Below are 26,189 nucleotides of genomic sequence, written 5' to 3'. Positions count from 1 at the left end.
GCAGCGCATTGCTGCGGTTTAGTGGCTGAGCGCAGACACAGCAACCTATCAGGCGTTTAATAACACAGTTTGGAGTATGGCAAGAGAACTTCAACTCTAACCCATGAAGGCGTTCAGATTTACAAGGAAAACGATGTGTAAACAGGTCGATGTTTCACTTCAGATACGCGCTGTGAAACTAAGCAGCGCTGTCCGTGGTGCTGAAATGGCGTTTAAACACGCATTTACACGCAAATCTGCGATTTTAACATGAACATTGTGCCACATATCTGATCTAGATTCAGTTATAAAAAGAATGTTCTGATTTGCACCTTCCTCATTATTGTTTTAAATTGAAACTTGAAAAAACCTTAAAAAAAAAGGCGGAAATGAACACAATGTTTGGAAATACCAGACACTCCGATTCACAGTGGTTTGCCTTTTCCTCCCGTTGTTATAATAGTTGTCGTGGTGTGCTGCAGAATCAAATGGCATCTGTTTGGGCTGTTTCCCCTCCCTGTGCGCCTCGTCCGTATGGATGCGCCAGAGGGGCGCCGTGCGCTCATAGGGGAGGGACGAATGAAGGAAGGAGCGCACCGGCAGTGTGAGACAGGCGGCACCAGGGGAAAGACACGCGTTTTTTATGCCGTTACACGATTTTTCTTCCTCTCATTGATTAGTTGCCGCTGTTTGAAAAAAGTGGAAAGGAAATCCAAACGACACGGTTGAGACATGCAGCGAGTTGTGAGGTGGACTTTGCTGCTTCTTCTTGTGGGTTTGAAGGCTCAAGGTAGGTATGAATTACCTGAGATATAAATCTATATGATGTGGATTGTATGCTCTCGTAGACACGTGGTTTGGTATTTATATGGTTGGGGTGGAAAGCGAGCAGACCCCGCGTTTTTACGTATCAGAGTTGTTCAATTTAGGTATTTTTGTCTTGGATTTTACTGAAGAATCGTGCTTTCCACTGAGTTTGTCTTGTTCATTCGGGTGTTTGAGTAAGAAAAAAAAGGTCGCGGAGTTTCTGCACAGAAGTGCTTCAGCTACCCATTTTCTGTGTGGAGATTACGAAAATCACTAATAAATACCGTCAATGAAGTGTGAGTAATCGATTTCATCCTGTTTTATTAACGCTTATTTTCTCTCACCGCTTCACAAAGTAGGCCATCAGTGTGAAACGCAGAAGAATGAATTTTGATGAATGCAAATTTTGTTTTGAGGCGTGAGAGTGATTTGACGGAAACAAAAACAGATTAGAATTTGTTTACAGTGCCTGTTTCCCTGCTTGCAGCCACTGGGAGAGTGTTTGGAGGCCTGTGCAACATTGCTGACAGAGAGAGAGATAATTGATGGCAGATTGCTTTAGTGACGGCTTGATTGTCTGCAGGCATAGCGATGAGAAACATGGCAGTGTGAGACTTTTGACATATCTGATATCCAGATTTGTTTTGTTCTGTCATGGTAGAAATGAAGAAGTTCCTTCTAAATATTCTGCTTCTTCTTGTGTTTCTTCATATGTCATAATGGCTTGGATGTGTTGAAGACTTTTGGAAAGTATAGTCATTTTAACCCTATATAGGGCAGGTGACTCTTCCATTTCCCCCCACAGTTTATAGCTTAAAATGTGAGTAAACATTAAAATAACTTTTTATTGGAAGATTGCGCAATTATTTTTCCACATCTTACCAACCACTAAACTCTTGTGTGCTGCAATATCATGAAGGACATTACAATAAATATGATAATAAAGCATCAATCACATGATCAGCTTTTGCTGTGATGAAAAGTGTAGTGTCTTCTCCGGAATCACATACATAAGTCATACAGTAATCACAAATAATTAGTCATATATCCTGGCAATGTCATCAAATTTTTGCTGTGAGGTGAAAGCAACACAAAGAACGGTTAAACGTAATTTAAAAATGAGCTTAAAGTTGTCAAATGGTCAATTCAGGAGACATCATTAACTTAAGTCAGATTAGAGTAATGGTGTTTGTTGAAACAAAGGCATGGGAGTGTACAGAGAGAAAAAAGTCTTCAACATCAAGGAATACAGGTAAAAAATAATGGAAAAGGGAAAGAGATAGGAAGGACCTTGGAAGGATTGAATGGAAAAACAGGAAAAAGGAAGGAGTCAAGACTAGGAGAAATGGAATTAAAGGAAGGAGTCAGAGCAAGGATGAGGGAGGGAGGCTGATAGTTTTGTGGGAAGGAAGGACTTGCGATTATTAAAATGCAGCCGGCATCTTAATCACTGACCGCAGCTGAGGAGAGCGCCTGGATGTGACCTGGAGCAACTCTGTGGTAAAGACGCAGGGACGCGGCATTTCAAAGCATTAACGTAAACATTTGCTCCAAGGGCATAGATAGCAGCTATCTGATTTGTTATGGTTTATCAGCTGGTACACACATCCTCAACTATTCACCCCCCCCCTCTCTCTCTCTCTCTCTCTCTCTCTCTCTCTCTCTCTCTCTCTCTCTCTCTCTCTCTCACCTTGAAGGCAGGTGGATGTTAATCGGTGAGAACTGGGCCTCCTCTAGGGGGCACTAAAGAGCTCTGTGGATGGCAGCAGCTATCAAACAAAGTAATTTGTACATTTGGAGTTTCAGAAACGATTACATAAAGAACTGAGTTAAAGTTAAAACTTTCAACTCCACTAAATACTAATTTGTCTCTAAATATGTTGACAATATAATGAAGGCTCATTAAAACTATAGTGTAACAACAGTCACAGACTGTATGTAAAGACTTTCCCCATTTTAAATGAAAAGCATGTACGTGAAACAGTTTATTTTGGCACACACAAAAAGATGGAGGCTTGAGGGAGGATGTAGCTTTCAGAAGAGGCTCATTCTCACATTCTGTAACCTTTGAATTTAAACACTTAATGCTTTTCTTTAAGAGTATATATAAGAAAAATGTCTGTTTTCACTAAAACAGAAAACTACAGAAAATGACTACAATGTCAAATAAATCCAACTATAATGAAAACTTCTGGTGCATAATACTGTGAAATGTCCAAAATACTTCTCCTATTCATGTTTTTTTACAAACTCACCCTCACAACATGGCTTTAACGATAGTTTGATAGTAACGAGGTTGCGAGCTTTAATGGCAGCATCACTCATATCTCAGTCCGGGTCTCGATGTTGTGTCCACTACTCTAAAGCAATTTGGTAAAAAAATAAATAAATCTATGTTTTCTTTTTTTTTTTTTATTAATTTGCTTAGTTGTTTGGAGGCCAGATTGGAAGCGATTGCAGGCCAGTTTTGGCACACGAGCCTAATATTTGACACCCCTGCACTTAAGAGCTTGAACAAAGATGTGACTGACAAAATCAAAATCCTGATTATTGCTGAGGAGTTTTCTTGTGTGTCTGGTGATGTGTTGAAATCTAATAAGATAAAACTGAAACGTTCATAGCAAAATTTTATAAAAATGATAAATCTCACAACCCATGTGATGGTTATCTAACAAATACAAATACAAATACTCTCAAAGTGACTCATGATCTTGTCTGAAAAAAAATCTTAAAAAGGCCTATATGTTAAGGAAAAAAAAGAACCTCAAACTAACACATCAAGCCATCACTCTTTGCCGTTTAAAGTCACTCGTTAAGGTGCACAGTCTATTATGGGTTAGTTCTCTCTCTGCTTATAGTGAAATTACCTCCGAGTCCAATTTTAGGTTCAAGGACTCCAAAAAATGTTAGAAAAACAATAATTTGAAGTAAATGTGATGACTTTAAATCGGCTGTTGGTGTGAATGTGGGTGTGTGATATTGTGGCTGTTTGTGTTGACGTGTCCAGGAAGTAGCCTGCCTTCATGTATGTTCAGCTGGGATTGGCAGGATTTGATCACAGCTGACTGAGTAAACCTGCGTGGAAGATCAAATAGTACAATATCAATATATATCAATAGCAACAGGCATAAAAACATACGTCTTTGGATTGTGTGAGGAAACTGAACTATTAAGAGAAAACCCACATTGTACAAGTTGTGGAGGAGGGCTCGGCAACATTTTTAGCATGGAGTCAGTCAGTTTGTGTTGGTGAAAGTATAGCTCAGACATCAACACGGTAATTTCAGTCAATTCATTACTGGAAAAATATTGTTTTAAGAAAATATAAACGCATTACTTTTCTCAGTGCACCTCAGAAAGTTCCGAGAACAGAAAGATCAGACAGCAAAAACAGATACTTATATGAGAAGATATTGACCGTGTCCAGTACATCGATTGAAGAAGTGAGTCACAACTCACTGACTTTACAACATTTTCACCTGGTTTGTTTTGTGAAAAATTACAGCGATGGGAAATCTCTGCCAAAATCAACAACAGGCTTCACATCTCATGTTGGCAAGGATTTGTCACAATGAGGATCGACTTGAGGATGAACAATTATTATACCAAGGGAGCATTTGTCAGTGTGCCAGTGATTACGTCAGTGCATGCTGGGTCATTCCTGAGGCTGCTGAACCCTGACCCAGAGATCTGACAAGGGTCCTCTTGCTGTAAGGCTGCAGTGCTGTGTGATCACCATGTGCATGTGTTCACATGTGTGTCATTTGGTCTAGGAACAAACATTGAATCAGAGTACACTTGCAAACAAAACACTTCTTTTGCAAATGAACTTAAAAACAAAGCTTACACTGAGAGTGTATACATCAGCCTGGTCAACTAAGATCAGATGTTTTTACAATAGCAGCAACTTTGAACCTTTTCTTTGTACGCACTCTGAAAAACAACTGCGAGGAGACTGACCCATTTTTCAATTACGGCATTTCTGAAGTGCTTGCATTTTCACTTGAAATCTCGTCTAAACGGAGCATAAAGACATTCAGGAAGACCACACATGATGAACCATTGCATCTTTTTCTCTGAATTTGGAATAATTATTGTGTCTTCTAATATCTCTTGAAGAAAGCATGCAGCCATGTTTATTTACAAATTGAAACACGACTGCATTTCTGCACATTATATTTAAATATCCCAACCTGAACTGCAAACATTTCTCTGTTTCCTATTCAGGCTCACATATTTGTTCATTACCATTCAAATGCACATACTTGATTTCAGCATTTCCATTTGTTCAGACCACAAAATGTTGTTCAAAAGTCCAAATTGTTCGTCTGTTTCATGATGATGCCTGATTACTTCACCGGACCGCGAGCTGCTCTACTTCTCTTCACTTCTGAATCATCACAATATAACTCAAGTGAAAACTGACATCATATCTTTAAGTGAGTTATGAGTCTCCAGATACATTTGAACAAAGTTTAAAAAAAGTGTTTTTTGTATATATTTTGGTTGTAGCTCTACTTATAATATACATATATAAACCCACACAGTGTGTAACAACATATATACATACAGTGTATAATTAGCTTCTGGCAGTTTCACACTTGCTGCTCATGTGTTACTGTGGCCTGGAGGTATATTCACAATCATGTCTCCTTTATTCAAACAGAGGCTGCTCTCCTAATGTACCTGAATGCATGACTGATGATCCGTGTGTGTGTGTGTGTGTGTATGTGTGTGTGTGTGGTAACAAGGCTTATATCACAGGGACATTTATAGAGCAGAACAGAGAGCAGAGGAGGCGTGGCTCAATACAAACTGAGTCATAGACAAATACGTCGAGGATGCTGGCGTCCTGTCCTGTTTTTTGCGAAGTATTGTGAGGATTCCAAATTTGACAAGAATATCTTATTTGGGAGTGGTATCTCAATTTCCTTGAGGAGGTTTCCTTATTTTCAATACAGACATGGTGGCGCAATGTTTCACATTTCCACACCACCAGCATGCAGCTCTGGACTTCAGTGACCTTTCTTGTGTTGAGTTTGCATGTTCTCCCTGTTGACTTTGTTCGTTGTCGACTGACTTTAGCTCAGACTTACCACCCGAGCTTGTGTGTAGCAGGGACAGAGAATATATGGAACACATCCAATTTGATTTATTACCAGAAAAATTCTCAGATCACATTTGCTGATGGAGCATGCATTCAGTATGTTGCACTGCTGTGTCACAGTATGATGATCTGCCTTGGGTTCTTGGGTGGTACAGCTCTGTGTGGAGTTTGTATATCCTCGCTGTGCATGGATTTGTGATATTATGCTATTTCTTGATTGCGATTAGCTCCAGAGTATTATCGGTGTAAATGAGAATCGGCTGCTGCTCTTTGGTATTGTAACTTGGATAAAGTGTGTATCAAAATGAATCAAATATCCATTTTTTTTTTAAAATAAGAAAAACAATGACTAAAAAATGTAACAAAGTGACTACTTGTGCACATGCAGCATTGTTGTTCTAGTCTTCTGTGGGGACTTTTCACGTTCTTCCCGTGCATGCAGCATGATAATATAATTAGACATAACAGCAGAGCAGCCATAGAGTTTAGGCCTGTAATTCCTGTTTACCAGTATATTTTTTAAGACATGTCGGAAAAAAATTATTAAAACTCATTCTCCAACTCGTGGTTTAAAAATTTAAAATCACACAATTTACTCAAAGCTCACAATCTGACAACACATCCTTCATCTCTGTAGTCATTTTAGTATTTTTGTGACTTTTGGACTTTTCCCAATACAATGTATATTACATTTACCAGCTGTTTGGATTGTTTGAGAGAAAAAAAGCATTTCCTCATAGGTGTTCGAGAGAAGTGAGGTGGTTTTTGAGTCCCAGCTGCATGTGGCCAAATGTTGAAGGTGTAAATCGTATAATATAAAATCCACTGTGATCTCTCAGTTTCATGGTGAACTGAGGCTTGATATGGATGGAATTGCAGTTCTTTCATTTAAACTTCAGGTTGGTCCTGTGTTGTAAAAAGATAGTTAATTTAATGAACATCTTTATGATATTTTAATACTTTGTCTGAGCTCTGGGGCGTTTGAATGTTCTCCTTGTTCATGCCATGTTTGAATCCCGGTATTTAGTTTCTTCGACTGATAGTCCTACGACGTGCATTTGGTCCTGGAGATATCTCCAGAGTGTGCCCAGGGCCAAATTATTGACCTTTAGCTGTGAGCCTCCAGCCTCTCTGCTGCTATTTAACATGGATGGATGGATAAATAGTTTATTATCTCAATACAGATTTCACTTTCCACACCACTCTCTCTGGGTGGTTCAAGGTGAAAGTGACATTTCCCTAACCTTAAAGAAGGGCATATATTCTCTCCAGGGTCTTATTTATATCTAATAGGGACAAACTGTACATTTCCAAATAAAAGAAAGCCACCTCTGAGATTTCCAACTACAAAGGCTGAGTGATTCTCTGATGAAATCTATTCAAATTCATGTAACCCAGTTTTTGGTGAGGGAGCCTTTAGGGACATTTCTACCAGATCTGCTCATTCTGAAGATGAAAAAAACTTGGCAACATTCGAACTACACAGAAATGTGAATGGCTCACACATTTCAAGATATCAAGATATCAAATATGGAAAAATATCGAGATTATATGAAAACAAAAATAATAGACAGTCTGGATGAAAAGGACAAACCAAACAAGTAGGTTTAATGGGTTTCTGCAGAGTTCCGTTAAGGCGAGAAAGATGGACAGACAGACAGACAGACAGACATATTCTGCTCTGGCCCTTTGCACCTGTCTTCTCAGTTCTCACAAACCTCTCACTTTATCTTATTGACTTTTATCTGCCCTCTCTTTCTCTTTCTCTCTCTTCCTCATCTCTCTCTATTTCCCCATTCTCTTTCTCTTCCACAATCTCTTCCAGAATCTCCCTCTCACTCCCTCTCTCTCTCTCTTGCTCTCTCTCTCTCTCTGTTTTACCACAAAAATAAAACAAGCGGGTGATTTTTGCTCATCACAAATCATCCCCGCTTGTTTACCATACAAGCATTGTACATGTGAACATGTTTCGTCTTTCATCTCTCTCTATTTCTTGGTTTCTCGCTCGCCTTTAAAAGCATTTGTATGCTCCGGGGAGAATGAAGGCTAAATGACTCTCCCTCACACCAGCTTCTCACAGCCCATAAGATGTTCTCTTCTCCTCCATCACTCATTATCTGTCCTCCTCTCCTTCTACTTTTCCAACTTTCCCTCTCGATTCCCCGCACAGTGCTCTTCATCCTCATCCTTTTTTTCCCCTTTCCAGTGTGTGAGCTGACCTCCCCACCTCATGTCTTGGGTGCATTAAATATCTCACGGGATGTGTTTTTGATGAAGCTCGCTGTCTAAGTGAGTTTTGACAGATTCTGCACATTGAGTTGAATTATTGATACCGAGCATTCGAGTACATTGAGAGCTGCTGGTCGTACTGCATTTCGTTTTCCTCTGTTGACACCTCCATCTCCACCAAATGAAAGGTTAATTAGAGATGAAGGAAAGTAGTTACATAGTAGTAACTACTAGTAGTTTCATAGTGGGATCCAAAAAGATCCAAAAAGTGCTGTTTAATACAAATGATTTTATTTCAATATAATATCCTCATGTTTTACCAATGTGATGACATTTGGACCTAAAGCAATAGATATATGTAACATGACAGAGGATCACATAAATACCAAATGCAAGATAAAATTAGATTCTCTGAATGAAGAGAATAAATAATTTATAATATCATTAGATGGATTCATGTATAGAAACTGTTTTCAGTCAAAACTCGTATAGATAATTATTTGGTCCATATATTATCAATTAGTTTCTATAAACTAGTTTTCTTTTATATATATATATATATATAATTACGTTGCTGTGATAAATTATTTGAGCTCATTAATGAAGTTAATCATCAGTGGGAAGAAAATGCTCTATAATCTGATGCTGATGTAAATCACAGTCGAACATCATTTACATAGCCGTCAGTAGCCTTTTCCAGATCAGAGTTGAATGAAATAGTAACCATTAAGATAACACCTGAGAGAATAATTGAATGAATACTTAGCCCGCCAATTTCATGTGAGTAATCAATTACTGAGTGACTGCAATAGAGCAACAGCAGCAATTTCACATTGACTTGCATTTACTTTAGAAGTCTCTCTCTCTCTCTCTCTCTCTCTCTCTCTCTCTCTCTCTCATATATCATATAAACACTGAACTTTAGACGAAAAAATGCATTCATCACCATAAATACTTTAGATTTGACTTTTATTTTGACAAGTACAGAGTCCTAATTTCCTCTTTTCAAGTAATTTATTTTTAACCCTTTATACCATGTAATGTCTTAATCCCACGATGAAAGAAGCCAATAAAAGCTGGTGGGAGAGACTGGAGGGCTAATAATTGGATGCGTGGAGGAGAGTGAAGGGGCATAAATATGATGAATCCAGATGAAAGTGGTTTGAACCTGTGGCTCATTTTCTGTCATAATTGGTTCTTTCATGATTCTCAACATGAAATACATCTGACCATATCAAACTGTGCATATGTGCATAAGCATGTGTGTGTGTGTGTGTGTGTGTGTGTGTGTGTGTGTGTGTGTGTGTGTGTTTATGTGTGCGTCTGTGCGTCTGTGTGTGTGTGAGTGAGTGAGTGAGAATCCTGTTGTGATCAAAGAGAGCCGGTTTAGTCACTGGATGTGAAGTGCAGAGCTGCTCTACTTTTGTAATTACACTAGCAAGTTGATGAAGCACCATGAAAGTATGTTTTAGTCTTTCTAATTTTTCCTCCTCTATGTTTTGATATTTTAAATCAAATTACCTTTATTTTTCAGTTCTTCCTCATACTCTTCTGTTTTATTCTTCGCCACTGTGGTCCAGTTTCTCTACAGCTGTGAACAATGTGTTGATCAGATGCAAAATGTTTCCTTTAAACGCCATAATGCCGTTTAGCATAGCATTAGCACACACTAAGCAGATAGAAAGCCATGAAGTGTGGATTCACATAATCTTCTGAGTGACATCATAAGAAGGCTTTGCTTCCAGCCTCTCCTCTTGATTTTTGGTGGGGTTTATTTTTTTCATGTGTTTTTTTTTAAAGTGGCTCTTTCTCTCTGGAGGGCTGTCATCAAGAGTTCAACACCAGCTGGGCTTCTGGTGTCATTGTTGTCTCCATGAGCAGGGGCTGAATCTTCAACCTTTGAGGAAGGGATCTTGATATAATCGGGTCAGCCGTGTTTCATCATTAGGATTTCAAGGCCTTCGCTGAATAAATCCGTATTAATTAAAAGATTCCTCTGTCATCCAAACTCATTTTTTCACTCAAATGAGGAAACAATTCAGGACGCCTCGAGGCAAAATCATCTAGTTCCTTTGAGGTGACACCAGTTTATTCTTTCGCTAGTTTTTATGCTGTTTCTCTTTCTCTCGTACCACGGATCTCTTCTCCTTCATCCACTGACTTTTAGAGCTGCCCTGCAGAGAAATGTGTGGTTTCGATCTGGGTATTTATAGTGGGGTTGTGGGAAATGAGCGGGTCTTTCCAAGTGACTACTGTGGGAGAACCGGGGGTTCCTGAAGGTGAAGGAGTGGGTGATTCGTCTTCAGACTGCAGGAGCGATAACCGATGTGTCATTTGGATTGGAGGCAGTGAATGTTGAGGAGAACTGTGAGTCCATCACTTTGATATGGTTCAATTTGAAAACTGGAGCAGCTCCTAACAAGTGCAAAGCCACTTTCTTTAACCATACAATATAATAAAAAAAATTATATATTATTAACTGCACAGATTCCACTTATGAAATTGTGATATATTCATTTAGAAATAGATTCCCGTGTAGCTCATTCACACTCGGTGACATATACGTTGGAAGTTGAAATACAGCAGTGGAGGAAAGAAACTTGAAGAAATAGTGTGGTGCGGAGTGGGATGAGCGACCCACTCCGCACCACACTATTTTTTGTCGGAGCTAAAAACTTTGAGCACTTTATCTCCCGTCTTCAGGCTACAGTCTGTAATACCTCTGCACAATGTTAAAATAGCTTGCTGAGCATTTTCTGACGAGGTAGACTGATATTCTGCCCATGGCCTTTCAGGTTCCTTCCTGGAGAGTTGGTAAACAGTTCTCTGAATCCAGCTTTTAAGCTGCAGTCCTGACAAACACAAACCCAAATATAGGTAAATGATGATGAATTGTAAGGATGAAGTCCCACTGCTGCCAATGCAGATGAGCTATATTTGTCATTACTCTGCAGAAGAGAGGAGAAGATGCTCGTCACTGTGATTCATTTTAATTTTGAGATTACATTTTTATTTTGAGTTTGAATTAGATTCTATTCTCGGATGTCTTGGATATGGTAATACCTGTCCACTAAACTAGCTATGCAGACAAAATTACCTTGAGGGCTTTTAAAGAGATACACCCCAAAGCTTGTTTTCTCTCTGTGATGAACTGCACTCATACTTGATTCATTAATGCATTCAGCTCTCTTTGGTGGTTGCATTACAGCTGGAAAGGCTTAGATGCTTCCACAGCTTACGTGCTTCACTGTAAGAGTCTCAAAGCTCAGAATCTGCTTTCAGCCTTGACCTTAAGGCTTATCCAACCCAACCCAGTTACATGAAAACAAATGTTACCGAGGCAACAATGTACATTCATGCCAGCGCGGCTCTTCAGGCATTGTGATGACACAGGGTTGAAACTCGATGATAGAACCAACTGAATGGAGTCAATGTTTATGTGTGCAACAGCTCAGCACCCTTCTTTGTGAAGTTTCTGTTTTGTTTCATTGTTCCTGGGTTCGTCCTCCTGCAATCCAAACACATACATCTGAGAGTTGCTGGTCACTGTAAATGTACTTATTTGTGAATGTGCATGTAAATACTAGTCTCCATATGACATTGGGAGGCCATGAGAGCTGTACCATTCTGCACATGGCCATTACAGACCCAGTAAGTTTTCCTGCTCATGCATGAGTAGATCAACAAGAGCAATGGCTGATCCCACAGTAATGCTTGTGCTACTCGCGGTTTTCAGTTTACCAGCATTTCTCCAGCAGAGTAAATTGACTACATTATCATCTGGATCACATGCAAAGACGTATTAGACAATATATTGAAATATTGATTCGCTGTGGAAACCAGAGTTTTGAGATGTTTCACTCCTTACATGCACCGGATTTTCAATAAGCTTCAAAGAAGCTTGAATATTTACTTCATGCATGCATGTGACACAGCACCAACTCGTGGCCTGGCTTTCAGGCTAAGACTTTTTCAGCCATTCTGTGTGTACAAGATTATCAATACGCTTCCATCTTCATTTGAACAATTTTTAAAAAGAAAATGGAAGAATTATGCTGTTTCCAGTCAATTGCTCTTTCTGCTGTTACATTAAAGGCCTATCACACAACAACACTTGTTAAGTGAAAACATGATATTTTTGTGTTTTGGGTGTCTGTTTACACTCCAACAGGGCTCGGAGTCACTGGAAATGCAACTTTTTGACGGTGTGTCTCTGTATAGACATGTTGCTAGTACCATGGATCTGCACCACAGCCATCGTAAATGATACTCCCGCACGTTCTTGACTAGATGGACAACAATGTTTGCTTCCAGAGTGTCATGACTCCCGGTCCATATTCTCCTGGGACTTGGTAGTTTTAGAGTTGAGAGTCGCCATATCAACAATACAACTTGGTTGCATGTGTGTGATTTCATTACAAAAAACCCCAAAAAAACAAAAACACGAGTGACCCAACATGCTAACATCGTTTCTGCCATTTCTTTTTAAACATATCATTTTCATAATGTTGCTTTGTCAGCGTGGAAAAAAGTATGAAAGAAAAATAAAAAAAATTATTTAAAACGTCGTGCGAAAGGAGCCTGGTGTGGTAAATCAGGTTGATGATGGATGATTATCTGATTTCTTGAACACATGATTTATTCCATGATTCGGTTGAGTTAGTATGATTGTTTGCAGTTTGGGTTGCGTGGTGGTACAGTACCCATAACCTCACGCTGAAGCCCCAGTTGAAGTACAGACTGTGTTGAGGTTGAGTGTTCTTCCTGTGTGTGTGCATGTCTGATCAGACCACAGGAGACCAGAGCAGAAACATGGTGATTTATGCAGTTTTACTTTGTGTGTGTGTGTGTGTGTGCGTGCGTGTGTCTGTGCGTGTGTGTGTGTGCAAGCAAGGAGTGATTAACTGTTCCCAATAGACCGCTGCAATCTCTGATCAAAACAACCAAGTACTCCCAATGGGCTCTTCCACATTCAAAGTTGACTTATTGAAAACTCTGTGCCTTATTTTAAATCTCTGCACCTGCGTAGAGTCAAACTGAAGGTTCCAGTGCAAAGCTACTGAAACAGTTTCTCTGCTTCAGTCTGCAGAGTCGGCAAACTGCCGCCGATGTTTCCCTCAACACCTGAAGGACTATTTATGTCAATGTCCCTCTTTTTTATTTTTTTTTTAGTTTCTTTCAGTTTGCAGGGTGCAGAGATAATAATCTGGACAGCACGGTTCTGTCTTGTCAACAATATGAAACCACCACAAGCAAACAAGCGACAGTTTTATCTGATGTAAACAAACTTTTGCTTTTTCTGCTTTCTAACTCAACAAATCCCCTTCAGGTCTGATCCACTAATCTACAGTGATCCACAAGCATCAAGTTGTTGGTGGGAAGCATGTGAATAAAGCTTGAGCGGTCAGGTTATGACATGAACACACACTGTAAGCACATTAGTAAATTTTCAGTTTTATCGTTGACTAGAATACTAGTGGAAATACAACAGTACTTCGATTCACATGGCCTTCGGAAGCACAACTTCTGGGTCCATACTGCTGACATTACATGTTACAAGAGAAGCTTTGTTGAATTTTTGTGTTCTTCGGTGTGACGACTCAGCATGTCCCAAACATACATTTCAGAAGTCATTTTGTGTCACAGATTTGTTTAAAGTAGACTCTGATGAGTCAAGCAGAAGAGTTTTCATCTCAACAAAATTCTCTTTAGGCTATTCATCTAATTTCATTAAATATGAATCACCTAGATTTAAGAGATTTGTTGACGTGCCGGTGCATCAAAACTGGAAAGAGCTTACATCCGCCTGTTCCTCTCAGTTCCTTCTCAAAGTTGTGTGTAACATGACTTGAGTTGATCAGAACTGGTGTGGAGGATTGTCGGTGATGGCTGTGATTGATCAGTATCGGCCTCTTAGAAACCCATGATGGCTCAAGTAATCAACCCTCATTTTTCTTCCATTCCCTTTCGATGTCACATTCATTTAGCCGCTCACTGATTGCTCTCGCTCTCTTTTTTTTGTCCCCTTTTTTTTTTTCAGATTGCTTCTCGTCCAAAGCGGAGGATCGTCTATTCAGGAAACTCTTCAGACGATATAATCAGTTCATCAGACCTGTGGAAAATGTCTCTGACCCCGTCACCGTGGAGTTCGAGGTCTCCATCTCGCAGCTCGTCAAAGTTGTAAGCTTTGCATCGCCCACTGACACACATACAGAACTAGAAGACTCATTTCGCAATCATGTCAAAGGCGCCTTCAGCCTGGTTTGCAGTTTCATTTCTGTATAACTTGTTTTATATGCGGAGTGTGATTTGCTTGCATTAATGGGAGGAAGAGCCCTCCTCTGGCTTATGCATCCCTCCCATCTGCTGAATTATTCCTACCACACTGTGGGTAGGATAGACAGGGAGTTATATAGTCCTCTTCTTTTATTTGTCTGCTGTCAACAAGATATCTCAAAAGCTAATGAGCAGATCTTCATAAAAATTGGTGCACAGGTGCATTTCGATCAAAGGAAGAACACATTATATATTGGTGGTTATATGGCTCAAGATAATTGCTACGATAGAAAACCAATATATTGTTTTATCGTGTTTTTTTCAAATTATGAATCACCAAATTAATTAAATCACCAAATTAAATAAATTCATAAAATCAATTAACCTTATAATATATGCCATTTCCCTGTGTCCATGTCTACCCTTGGCGGAGGTCAGAAATCTCTGATTGCTCGTTTCCAGTGTTTCTGCCATTTCTGTGTAAACCAACATCGTTTTCAAAACGTCGCCGTGTAACCACAGAACTTTTCTGAAATGACGTTTTCACTTGAAACATTGTCGTGCAAACCTTATTTTATTAAACAAACTGTTAAGAAATTGTATTTTACTGAATCAAATAGGAATGTGTCCTCTATGTACTGCTATATGATTTCCTTTCATTTTTTATTCGACCCCTTCGGTCTGTCCTTTTGTCAAAATCTGTTTACGAGCCCATTGGGAACAAACGTGATCATGAGGGAAAAAACTGTTTCACTTATAGCCTCCTGTCAGCAGTTTCTATATAGACACCATATGAAGTACAACAAGCCATTTTCATGGTATATCCTACCTTTGAAATAGGAAAGCCAAAAGATAAGCTGAGGATTGAGAGAAGTGAAAGCGGAAAGTGAATACCGTCTTTATATAGTCTGTTCAATTTCACGGATTCAGAAAATGTCACACAGTGTTGTTATACACTGCTGTTTTGCCTTGCCTGTGTTAAGTTTAACGCTGGCAGAGCGGAGCGCGAGCAGCACATTCCCCCCTGTGAAAAGAGGTTTTCAGCTCAGAATGGAATCCTCAGATTAAGAGAAAATTGCCTGCAGGAGCCTTTTTCAGGCCGGCCTGATATGTAGCTCTATCTGCTTGCTCGGCAAGGTGAGATTAATCTAAAGGTGAGTGTGGGGCTGAATGAGTGTGTGTGTGTGTGCACACGCTTTCATATGTGTGTGTTTGTGGTTGATGCGGCTCATGTAAAAAAGTGGAAGAGGGGTCATACAGACGGGTGCAGAGGAAGCCACATGCGTAACCTTTCCATCTATTATTGACATGCTCACAGTTGACCTTTTCTGTCACTCACCTTCAGTTGGAGAGGACAAAGATTAGACAAGAATTTCCATTTCTTTAGAAACCTACATAGGCTCTTGTAAAACTCCATTCCTTGCACCACCTCCTTGATTTCCCTGACCAGCTGCATGTCATTTTTCAGATTAGCTCAGGACTGCAGGCTTCTCCCAGCTAACAGGCTGTTTACCTGCTTTATGTCTCTGCAGGATGAAGTAAATCAAATCATGGAAACAAATCTGTGGCTTCGGCATGTAAGTACGCATGTGAATACGCGCATCCACTCACAACATGAATTCACGCTTTGATTGGCCTTGAAGGCTGCGGAGATGGAGGTAAACGAGGACCGGAGGAAGGTCATGTCTAAGTACATATCTATACATATAAAGCAGCCATCAGTATGGGATGCCACCGTTTCTTCCTCTCTGCCTCCGTCTCATGAATGCAATGCACATGTCACTTAAATGTTAAACACAGTTGTGGAGAGAAAGGAAAACAAGGATGTTTCCAAACGCAATCAGCTTGTGATCAATGTTCGCATTATCGTTAGTCATGCTCCGACTCTCAGCAGATCTATAACCACACACACTGAACTCCTGACCTCACAATGCCAGCGTTTCACCCAAATAACACTTCGTCCCTGTCCTGCGAAACCTTGTATTTCTACTTTCCCTTCTGTCAATCTGTATTTTCACTTCAAAAAAAAGACTTCAACTTTAAAGTCAGACATAATTGCTCCACATGGCCAAATGTGATGCCTGAGTGCTCCAAAGAAAACACATTAAAAGGCCTGCGTATGCTGATGTGATTTGTTGTCTGTGAAGGCTGAGATGTTTATTTATAACTAGGCATCGCTAATGAGAAGCTGTGTCAACACTGGAGTCACTGATAAAGACTCTGGATCACCGCCGGTGGGTTTACAGTCAAAGTCGTTTCAGAAAACCCCCCTCGATGAATTTATCACCACTGTTTTGCGGCGCCGCTGCGGGGGGGGCGTTTATACAGTCGCTTCAATGTTAAGTGTTTCTAAAACTGTTCACTCCTTAGTCTTTAAAACCAAGCTCTGATGACTTCCAAGTCAGGGATTAGAAAACGTAATTTTTATTTGTGTTACAGTGCGTAATTGTGTTTTGTGGAATAAACAGGGAATCTTGTCACAGCATCTTGTGATCTCTTCAAATGCCAATAATACATATTTTTATCCATCTTATTCCTTCTCCGCACTTTAACCTGAATCTTCGTCTGTGATTTCTGTCATCTGTGTGGGTTTCTTCTTTTTATTGTCTAAAGTCTTCTTTTATCTCACAGAAATAGAAGTACGGCTCAGATATTCAAGGAGACTGTTTAAAAATATGCAAAGGACTGAAAGAGGATCATTTCATGATCCAAAGCAACAAACTGTGAAGGGAAATGATGACATTTGGATGGATTTTTTTTCTTTATCTTTAATAATTTTTTTAATCAACATATGATCACACGTGCATTTCTTTCCATTCCTCCCCCTTCTCTGCAGACCTAGAAAATCATTTATGTAAAGTGTATTGTGACATTCTGTGTTGATTATTAGTTTCAGTGACAGTATTGTTTCCTGCTGCCCAACTGAAGCCACCCAGTCATAATGTAAACTCCCTGGATAGATAGATGGAAAAGCCAGTGTAGCATGAAGTGGTTAATTAAACAGCTCCCAGGCGTTAACTGGTTATTAATCCGCCTTGCTAATGAATGGATTCATCTTGAATGACATGCAAATAGCCAGGACTAATGGTCCTACGGCTCATGAAACGTTACCTGCAGACACAGTGATGGAATAACAAGTGGACTCATCCCGGCTTATTTACACGTATGATCCTTTCCTCTGAGGACTGCTCCTCAAAGCTTAAGACTCCATCAAGGAAAAGCTCCCTCAGAAAGAACATTTCCATTAGAAGTGAGCACGGAATCAAATGAAACTTGAGTATCTGCCCATAAACATGAGATTTGTGCTTTCCTTAATATCCTTATTTGGCAATACAGTAAAACATCAAAGAAAGTTTTGCCTGCAGAATGAATATATTTTTCCCATAAAGGAGGGAGTCTCCGGTGACTAATGCTGTCTGCAGTTCACAATACAAAGCGGAAGCAGATGTTTTCCTCTCCTCCTTCAGATCTGGAACGACTACAAGCTGCGATGGATGCCGGCAGAGTTTGACGGTATTGAGTTCATCAGAGTCCCATCGAACAAGATCTGGAGACCCGACATTGTCCTCTACAACAAGTGAGGCTTCTCGCCGTCACCGCGGTCTGCGCTTCATTAGCAGTTAGGGATATAATTATGATTAGACAATAGGAAGAACAACGGAACTGAAGAGCAACTTTGAAGCTCCACGAACAGAAGAAATAGGAAAAGACTAAACAACAAAAGAGAAAGTGAGGGTGTCATGCAACCTCAAAGGTCCTTTAGAAAATACCAGGTGAAACACCAGCTAATGTGCTTTGCAACTTGTAGTCTGACTTTACACAAGATGACACGAAACTGGATGAGAAAAGGAATGAAAATAAATTAAATCTGAATGTTTCCACATTTAAAAAAGAGAAGGAGAAAGTTTAAGTCAAATAGGATACGATCAACAATCAAGCAGACGTTTTAGCTTCTTTTTGTGCACTTTTTAGCTCCAAGGCCTGCAATGAATGGGTTTTGACTGAATCTATAGTCTATATAGATTCAGCCCTCAAGCATCTCCACAATGCAAAAGCCACAATTTAAATACGACGACAGACACAAAAGCCACAAAATGAGTGAGTGATATCAGGATGGCTTATGCTGTGTAAAATGTCTCCATGTAAGAACACATTTCTCTAACATCATAAGTTTCTAGTGGGAACGTGCTACTATACACCTGTCATTAAAATTCACGGCAATATCCACAAAATTTATGTCAAATGTGCGTCCTCCTTTTGTGTGTGTTTTGAAAACTGCTGACTGTTTATCACATTTGGTAGGATTTATGTAACAATGGTTCATTCTTTAGATCACAAATGCCTTTTATACCTTCAGCTTCTACAATGTGCAACAAACAATAACCTAATTAACATGAATACGCCGGTGTGACGGCTTATTGTTCAGAGTTCAGACTTACAATAGTGGCTCATAAGGACAATCATATACAATTTTGTGTGTCACATTTACACATAATGTGGCTTCTTTTTCCTTTGGATTTTACTCCTAATGCCATCTTTTCTTCTATCTGCTCCTTCCTTTCCTCCGCCTCCATTAAATGTTCTCCACTAACCTTCTGTGTCCTTTTTCAATCACACGTTTCTTCTCGTACCTTCTCTGACTGCTTAAACATGCCCATGCCTCACACCCAGCGCTGTGGGTGACTTCCTGGTGGAGGATAAGACCAAGGCCTTGCTAAAGTTTGATGGTACCATCACCTGGATCCCTCCAGCCATTTTCAAATCCTCCTGCCCAATGGACATCACCTATTTCCCCTTTGACTACCAAAACTGCTCCATGAAGTTTGGCTCCTGGACATATGATAAGGCCAAGATTGACCTGGTACTCATTGGGTCTAAGGTCAGTGTTTATTACTGTGTTCGATAACTTACTCATTTTTGTCAGGATTTTTCTCCAAATGTGAATCAGAATTATTTATCGATTATTAAAACCCTATACTCCTCTCTGAATGTTTTTGCAAACAGTCAAAGCCTTAAGTAGCTGTAACATTACATAAAATAATCCTGACAATGATGTGATTGCCAAATATTTGTCATACTGTCATAAACACTGTCACCTTGTTTTAAAGATGTGAGTGTGATTTTTCTTTATCAGAAACACACAGCTCATAAGTAGGGATGTTTCACTCTGCTGATTCAGGTTTAATCTCTCTTTTGTCTAGTTCTTTCTCAGGCAGCTTTATCAGAGCGCGATTCTCCGTCACTTGGATCTTTCCACCAGGAAAAAAAAAACAAATATTGGATGAGTTACAATTCCTCCAAAGGTGGGGAGAGAAAATAGTTTTAAGAACAATTTAAAAAATATCAACCAGCCAGTCACACTCACTGCCAGAGACTTGATCTGTATAAATTCATAGTTTGTTATAATTCTGACATTTTTAAATCAATTAAATCATTCATCACAAAAATAACCAAAGAAACTATTTTTGATTCACTAAAATAAAGAAGTGTCAAATAAGTATTGGCACTTTAGCATAGAATTTTCAAGTATTTGTACTCCAGTGTTTATTTTTCTGATGACTTTTTTTCATGTTACACTGACGTTACACAGAAGCAATGAAAGCAATCTGATAAGAATGATCAACAGTGATCAAGTTACATTCCGAGCAGTTTAACTCCAAGACTTCCTGTCTTTCGTCCCAAATCAAAGTTTTGAATGGAATTCAGTTTTATATAGATACCAGCCTGCTCATGACCTTTTCTCTCACAGTAGCAGCGTTTCAGAAAATGTGTTTTTTCCACCATTTCCATGGAAACAGAGTCAGAGCATTTTCTAAAAGTTCCACCTCCGGAGTCCTTTTCAAAAAGTAGATTTTTCAGTGGCTCCAAGCACCGTTGTCATGTAAACAGACACCCAAAACGTAACACAGGTTTTTTGGTTTCATGTGAAATCTGATGCTACTTCACTGACCTCGGAGCTCAAATCTCAGTGTGGCATTGATGTGCTTACTAAAACAGTGATTGAATTACAAAGTCACTGAAAAGTAATTTAATACCTTGCCAGGCTGCACCAACCTGTCTGATGGGCTGATTTAAGCCTGTGTGCTTCACAACCCTGCATCAAACAAACCCTTGCAAAGAACTGTGCTGTTTCAACTCTTTGTTTTAACTGTATTTGCATATTCCTCAACATTATGCTCTCAACTTCTCCACAGACCGTACCAGCTGATTATTAACCGCGAAAACTAGCATCTTCTTTCGAGTGTAGGTATAAAATCCAGGTGAATATCAGTTTTAACTCGCCATTCAAAGGAATGAAACCCGAAGGTATAGTGAACTGATTGACAAGCCCCTTTCAGAAATGGCTGGTTGACTCTTTCTCTGTCATAAAATCATTACATAAATGTAAGCGCTTCGTATGTCTCCTAGGTGAACCTCAAAGACTTCTGGGAGAGTGGCGAGTGGGAAATCATCGACGCCCCAGGCTACAAACATGATATCAAGTACAACTGCTGCGAGGAAATCTACCCAGACATCACCTACTCCTTCTACATCCGACGTCTGCCACTCTTCTACACCATCAACCTCATCATCCCCTGCCTCCTCATCTCTTTCCTCACAGTGCTGGTTTTCTATCTCCCATCTGACTGTGGAGAGAAGGTCACGCTCTGTATCTCCGTCCTGCTCTCCCTCACTGTGTTCCTGCTCGTTATCACCGAGACCATCCCTTCCACATCGCTGGTCATCCCGCTCATTGGAGAGTACCTGCTCTTCACAATGATCTTCGTCACGCTCAGCATTGTCATCACTGTCTTTGTGCTGAATGTACACTACCGCACGCCGATGACCCACACGATGCCGGGTTGGGTGCGCTCTGTGTTTCTCAAAGTGCTACCGAGGATTATGTTGATGCGGAGACCGATTGATGAGGACAGCAAGGCTGGGGGGTTGGACAGCAGTGGGGAGGCAGGAGGAGCTGGAGGGGGAGGAGGAGGCGGAGGAGGAAAAGGAGGGAGGAAACGGAAGAATAGCTTGATGCAGGTAAGTACAACTTATCTCAAAATTCATTGATCAGCAATAACATTATGACCATTTGACACACATTTAGAAAGCTGTGCTGAGGTTGTAAGGTTTGTGTGTGGTTTGATTGGTCTCCATGGCATCCCCTGCAGCAAACAAACATTGGCTGTATTGGCCTTGCAAATGCACTGAACCAGCACTACCAATACAATTGTATAGGATAGAATCTTATTAAACATCATATAAACTTTCAATACAAAATTATACTGCTGCATAGCCCACTCACTTACTGGTATGTTAAACTTGAAAATATGTTCAATGTCATTCGCTTTACAGGTCATAATGTTATGGCCAATCGATTTTAGCATGGCTCCATTCCTTGTCATAAATGAGCCTCAAATTATTAAAACCTCCAATCCCAAGTCTATAACCTTGAGGCCATGCCCTCACTTATTGATTAAAGCTGATTTGACGTTGGTTTATCTGGTACACCACCAGCACAGACCAATGCATACGAACTAGAAAATTGTCCAGGTTTTCTTTTCAGCAAGGAAATGCCACATGAATGATAATTAGATTCTTTTCAGTAATTAATCTCTTCATGACGTCCTCAACGCACATGGATGACATTTAGAAGGCTGTTGCTTATTCTCACATATTGACACACGGTGCAGTGGTCGTCACCTCTGTTTCACTGCCCACGGTGCTCAGACTGGCTTTTAATTAACCTTTAGGATTGTTAAAATAACGCAGTCAGAGCTCCAAACAGAAGAATCAATTTAATCAAGTTTTTGTTTCAGCAGTATTTTGGGAAAACATCATCACAACGACATACATTTTTTATATATCATACAATAACTGACATGCTCATGATGTGATTGCGGAAAAATTAAACCATTCATTGAAGTAATAATCAAAATACTCCTATATGCAATGTGTCCGTCCTCCTCTTCCTCCAGGAATTCTGAGTGCACTCATCCACCAAGCTTACAGAAACTTGTTGGACCTCATAGTTTTTTCTTTCCTTATCTCTTCAATAAAACAAATCCCGGGGACACAAAGTATTCACTTTCTCTGAGTACTGCCAGGTGAATAAAGGAGAATGAAACTTTTTTTCCTACACTGCTTTCATGGAAAGGGTTCAGTGGGTGTGAACAAGTTCCTAACAGAAAATGGGCAGTTTTATTAAAGTTTTAAACACTGAACCTACAGAGAGAAAGAAGGCTACTCTGCGAATCATCACAGAAAGTCTACTCGAACTTAATCTGAACCCGCTTTGTGAACCCCAGCAGGTCGGAGGAGGATCCCTCAACTGCCTGGAGTTCGGGGAAGGTAATTTCTCCTCAGTGGAGGGCTGCACTGGTAAGAAATGCCCTTGCCCCTGTCAGCACGGGCAGGAAACTCCAGAAACGCCAGAGAGTGGCAAGATGACGCGTCAGCTGAGTCCACAGAGCATCAACACGGTGGTGGCCTTCTCTGTGTTGTCGCCGGAGATCAAACAGGCCATTGAGAGTGTCAAGTACATCGCTGAGAACATGAGAAGCCGCAACAAGGCCAAAGAGGTGACAATCTTTTTTTTTTTTTTTTTTTTTTTTACTGTAACTGATCACTCTGAATGGCTAACAAGTAAAACCCATTCAATTTAATGCAGCCTCAAAATCTTTGAGTAATGAAATGTCCTTTAGAAAACAGATACACTTTTCCTTGAGATGAGTTTATCAGGATAAAACCTTTGTTCTGCACTCTGAGTCAGACAAGGAGCCAAAGCAGGCAAACGATGTAACCCATTAGTGATGACGAAGGTCAGCGATGGATCAGGATCAGCATAGTCCCTACCTGTCTGGTTTCTACAACCACCAGTTTCTTTTTTGAAGTTCAATTCACTATTATGTATATTGCGCTGGAACAAGAGTCATTTCAAGGCACCGTTGCAGAGAAATTCTTCCATGAGCAGGAATAGGTGGCATTTTTTCAGGAAGCGTCCTCTGCAGAAAGACACTCAGATGTGGAGGTTTTCTGCTGTTCCAGTTGGTCTTAGAGCAGCGGTGTCAAATGCATTCTAGTTTAAGGGCCATGTACAGTCCAATTTTGTCTTGAGTTGGCCTGACTGGGAAAATACTGCCATAATAACTTTTAAATATAGATCTGTAAAATGTTTTGTTTTGTTTTTGTGCAGAGTATTGGTGATGAAAATGTCTAAATTTTCAAAAGACCAAACACTTCCGACCGGACATTTCTACAATATGGCTTTGAGGCTACTTCTAGTTTGCTGTTTCTCATGGCAGTATCACCGATTTCTCAACTCGGGTCTCCGAGTTGTGTTGCGTCTGTCAATCATGAGAAATTTCTTTAAAAAAATTGAAGTTTTCTTTGAAATGTTTACTATTTGATTGGTGATTTGGTGGGCTGGATTTGAGCCTCTTCTACTTTTAAAAAACTGGGAATTTCCAGTAAGCAGCACTCTGAGAACCAAGTGTTCTTCTGGGGTGATATGGAACTAACAGCTCTTTAAGATATGATAGTGACTGGCTTGTTAAGAGCAAGAAAGCTTGTGAAATGTCATCTCTCCATCGAGATACTGTCAGATCCTGATCCACTCACTGCAGCATTTTGGATCAATTGGACACTTTTTAGAGTTATTTGGACACTTTCTTGTGAGAGAATTACAATAGTACAGGATCGGGTATCAAATACATAGATTAATTTGATCAACAGGCTTTGATTTGCAAAGATATTACTGTCAAAGCAAAATGCTAGCAGACAGACTCACTCTCATTAAAGAAGGTTTTGTTCTCATAAAGCTTCTAGAAATTGTCCTTGACTTTAGCTGACATTCCAAACTACATTTTCCATGCGCAGAGAAATGTGAACTTTGGTTCTCCCCGATCAGAAGGACCTGGAGCCCAGATGAGGAATCACCATTGTACTCTGAGTAGCAATAACATGATCAGTTGCGAAGCCAAGCCACTTGCATGTGTCAGGATCATTGTTGTCACATTACAAAATGGAAAATGGCTCTGAACTGTTTTGGTTGCATATAGAAAACTAGATTGGCTTTGATGTCCATCTATTACTCGACTATTTACATAGGCCTGCAGAAATCTGCAATAGTTGTAGAAAGACATGCTTACACCAGTAAGGTCCTTTAAAATCTTATAGTATATGTATATATTTAATAGACTTATTATCAAATGTCGTCACAGGGCAGGAAGGCTTTGTGATCTCTGAACATGCTATCCCTTTCAGCCTGGTATTAATACAGTTTTCCGTTAGCACATCCATCATGTGGCACTTTTGCAACTCCGACCAATGTCAAGATTATAATTTTTTCAATTAATAAATGCCGGGCATGCTGTTCTCCTGAATGCTAATGTCATGTAATCGACATGTAAATGGAAAATGTAGTTTGAGGCACTTTGTTGGGATTGTTTCCAGCATTTGTTTTCTCCTGTCTGTAAAAGGTTCATCCATCATACCATCATTTCATTTTCTGCAAAGGTTCAGGTTCACAATTTCTTCCCGAGAGTTTGGTTTTATGAATCTCTTTCGAAGCATTTGCGGATTGGAAACTCTTGCAGGCCTCATGTTTGAAGCCCCCTGTACTACATCAACATAGTATCAAATAATGTTTCAACCAGTGTATATATATATATATATATATATATATATATATATATATGAATTTACTTTAAATTAATCCTAAATCAAACATAGCCTAAATAATGAGTACAGTATCACAGCACAGCATTTCTATTATTATAATAAATCTACAAACTGTAATGAAAGCAGCTACATTCTTATGCATAATGCAGTTATGCAGAAAAACATAATTCTACCCAAAAACTGTCGACCTGGGAGAGATGAGTTGTAAGAAGTGCTTAACCTGCTTCATGAGTTGACAATAGTTTGAGTTTGAACCGATATCATGTGGTCTGAGCTGAGCGCTTTTCCCTCCTCTTGCTTTCTGCTTGTTATAAACACAGTGAGTGAAATCTCCCGAAGGGGCGAAAGCCTTTGATATGTAAAAACTCAGAGCTCCATCAGCTTTGTCAAAATGCCTGTCGCTTCTTTTGACACTGTGGTTTGAATCTGATTATCATAGTAATTTCTCCCACTGTAAGTTATGTGTCCATTTTCTGTTGATTTTCAAGAAGTGCTCAACTGTTTCCTACTCTTTTTTTTTCTTGTCTTCCATTTTCCCTGCCCTTCATCATCCATATCTCTCGCAACAACCTCTAAACCCGTCGAGACTCTGAATAGTCAGTATTAGGGATGCACCGATACCGATGCACCGATACTATCTTTTTAAAGAGCGTGTACAAGTATGAAAACTACCTTTAGTCACTTGCCAATACAAAGTACTGATACAAATACTTATTAAATGACATTCAGTCTAACTTATGATGTACACGCAAATTCCACTGTGAACAACACCTCACATAGTTCTCGTCATGTTTTATTGGGAAGCTTTTTCTAAATATCAGTAGTCTGTGCAGCGTTAGACCTGATACTGGTATCGGTATCATTGTGTCCTGAGTCAGTTTCCCTCTCACCTTACACACATCCTCACCTGATCTTTCATTTTCACACACTGACACTGGCCTCTCTTTTCAAACCTTTTCCTTTTGTCTCCCCCCTCCACTTCTCTCCCCCTCCCTGCTCACAGGTGGAGGATGACTGGAAGTACGTTGCGATGGTGATTGATAGAATCTTCCTTTGGGTGTTTGTGACGGTGTGCGTCCTGGGAACCCTGGGCCTGTTCGTCCAGCCACTTTTTGGCTTTGTCTCGTAA

At 39.9% G+C, this 26,189-nt stretch overlaps 1 protein-coding gene across 1 annotated transcript; it reads left to right on the top strand.

Moving 5' to 3' along the window:
* Positions 1–711: 711 nt before the first annotated feature.
* Positions 712–26,189, top strand: LOC308149354 (neuronal acetylcholine receptor subunit alpha-3-like; the record flags this gene model as incomplete). Its single annotated transcript, XM_080521061.1, has 8 exons — positions 712–769; positions 14,163–14,302; positions 15,931–15,975; positions 17,866–17,975; positions 19,070–19,277; positions 20,807–21,418; positions 22,690–22,959; positions 26,064–26,189. The coding sequence occupies 8 exons, from the start codon at positions 712–714 to the stop codon at positions 26,187–26,189; spliced, it is 1,569 nt and encodes a 522-aa protein (XP_080377187.1).

This window comes from Blennius ocellaris, assembly GCF_963422515.1.
Source record: "Blennius ocellaris genome assembly, chromosome: 3".
Classification (NCBI taxonomy): domain Eukaryota; kingdom Metazoa; phylum Chordata; class Actinopteri; order Blenniiformes; family Blenniidae; genus Blennius; species Blennius ocellaris.
Note: the sequence above shows the minus strand (reverse complement) of the source record. Positions and strands in the feature narration are given on the sequence as shown.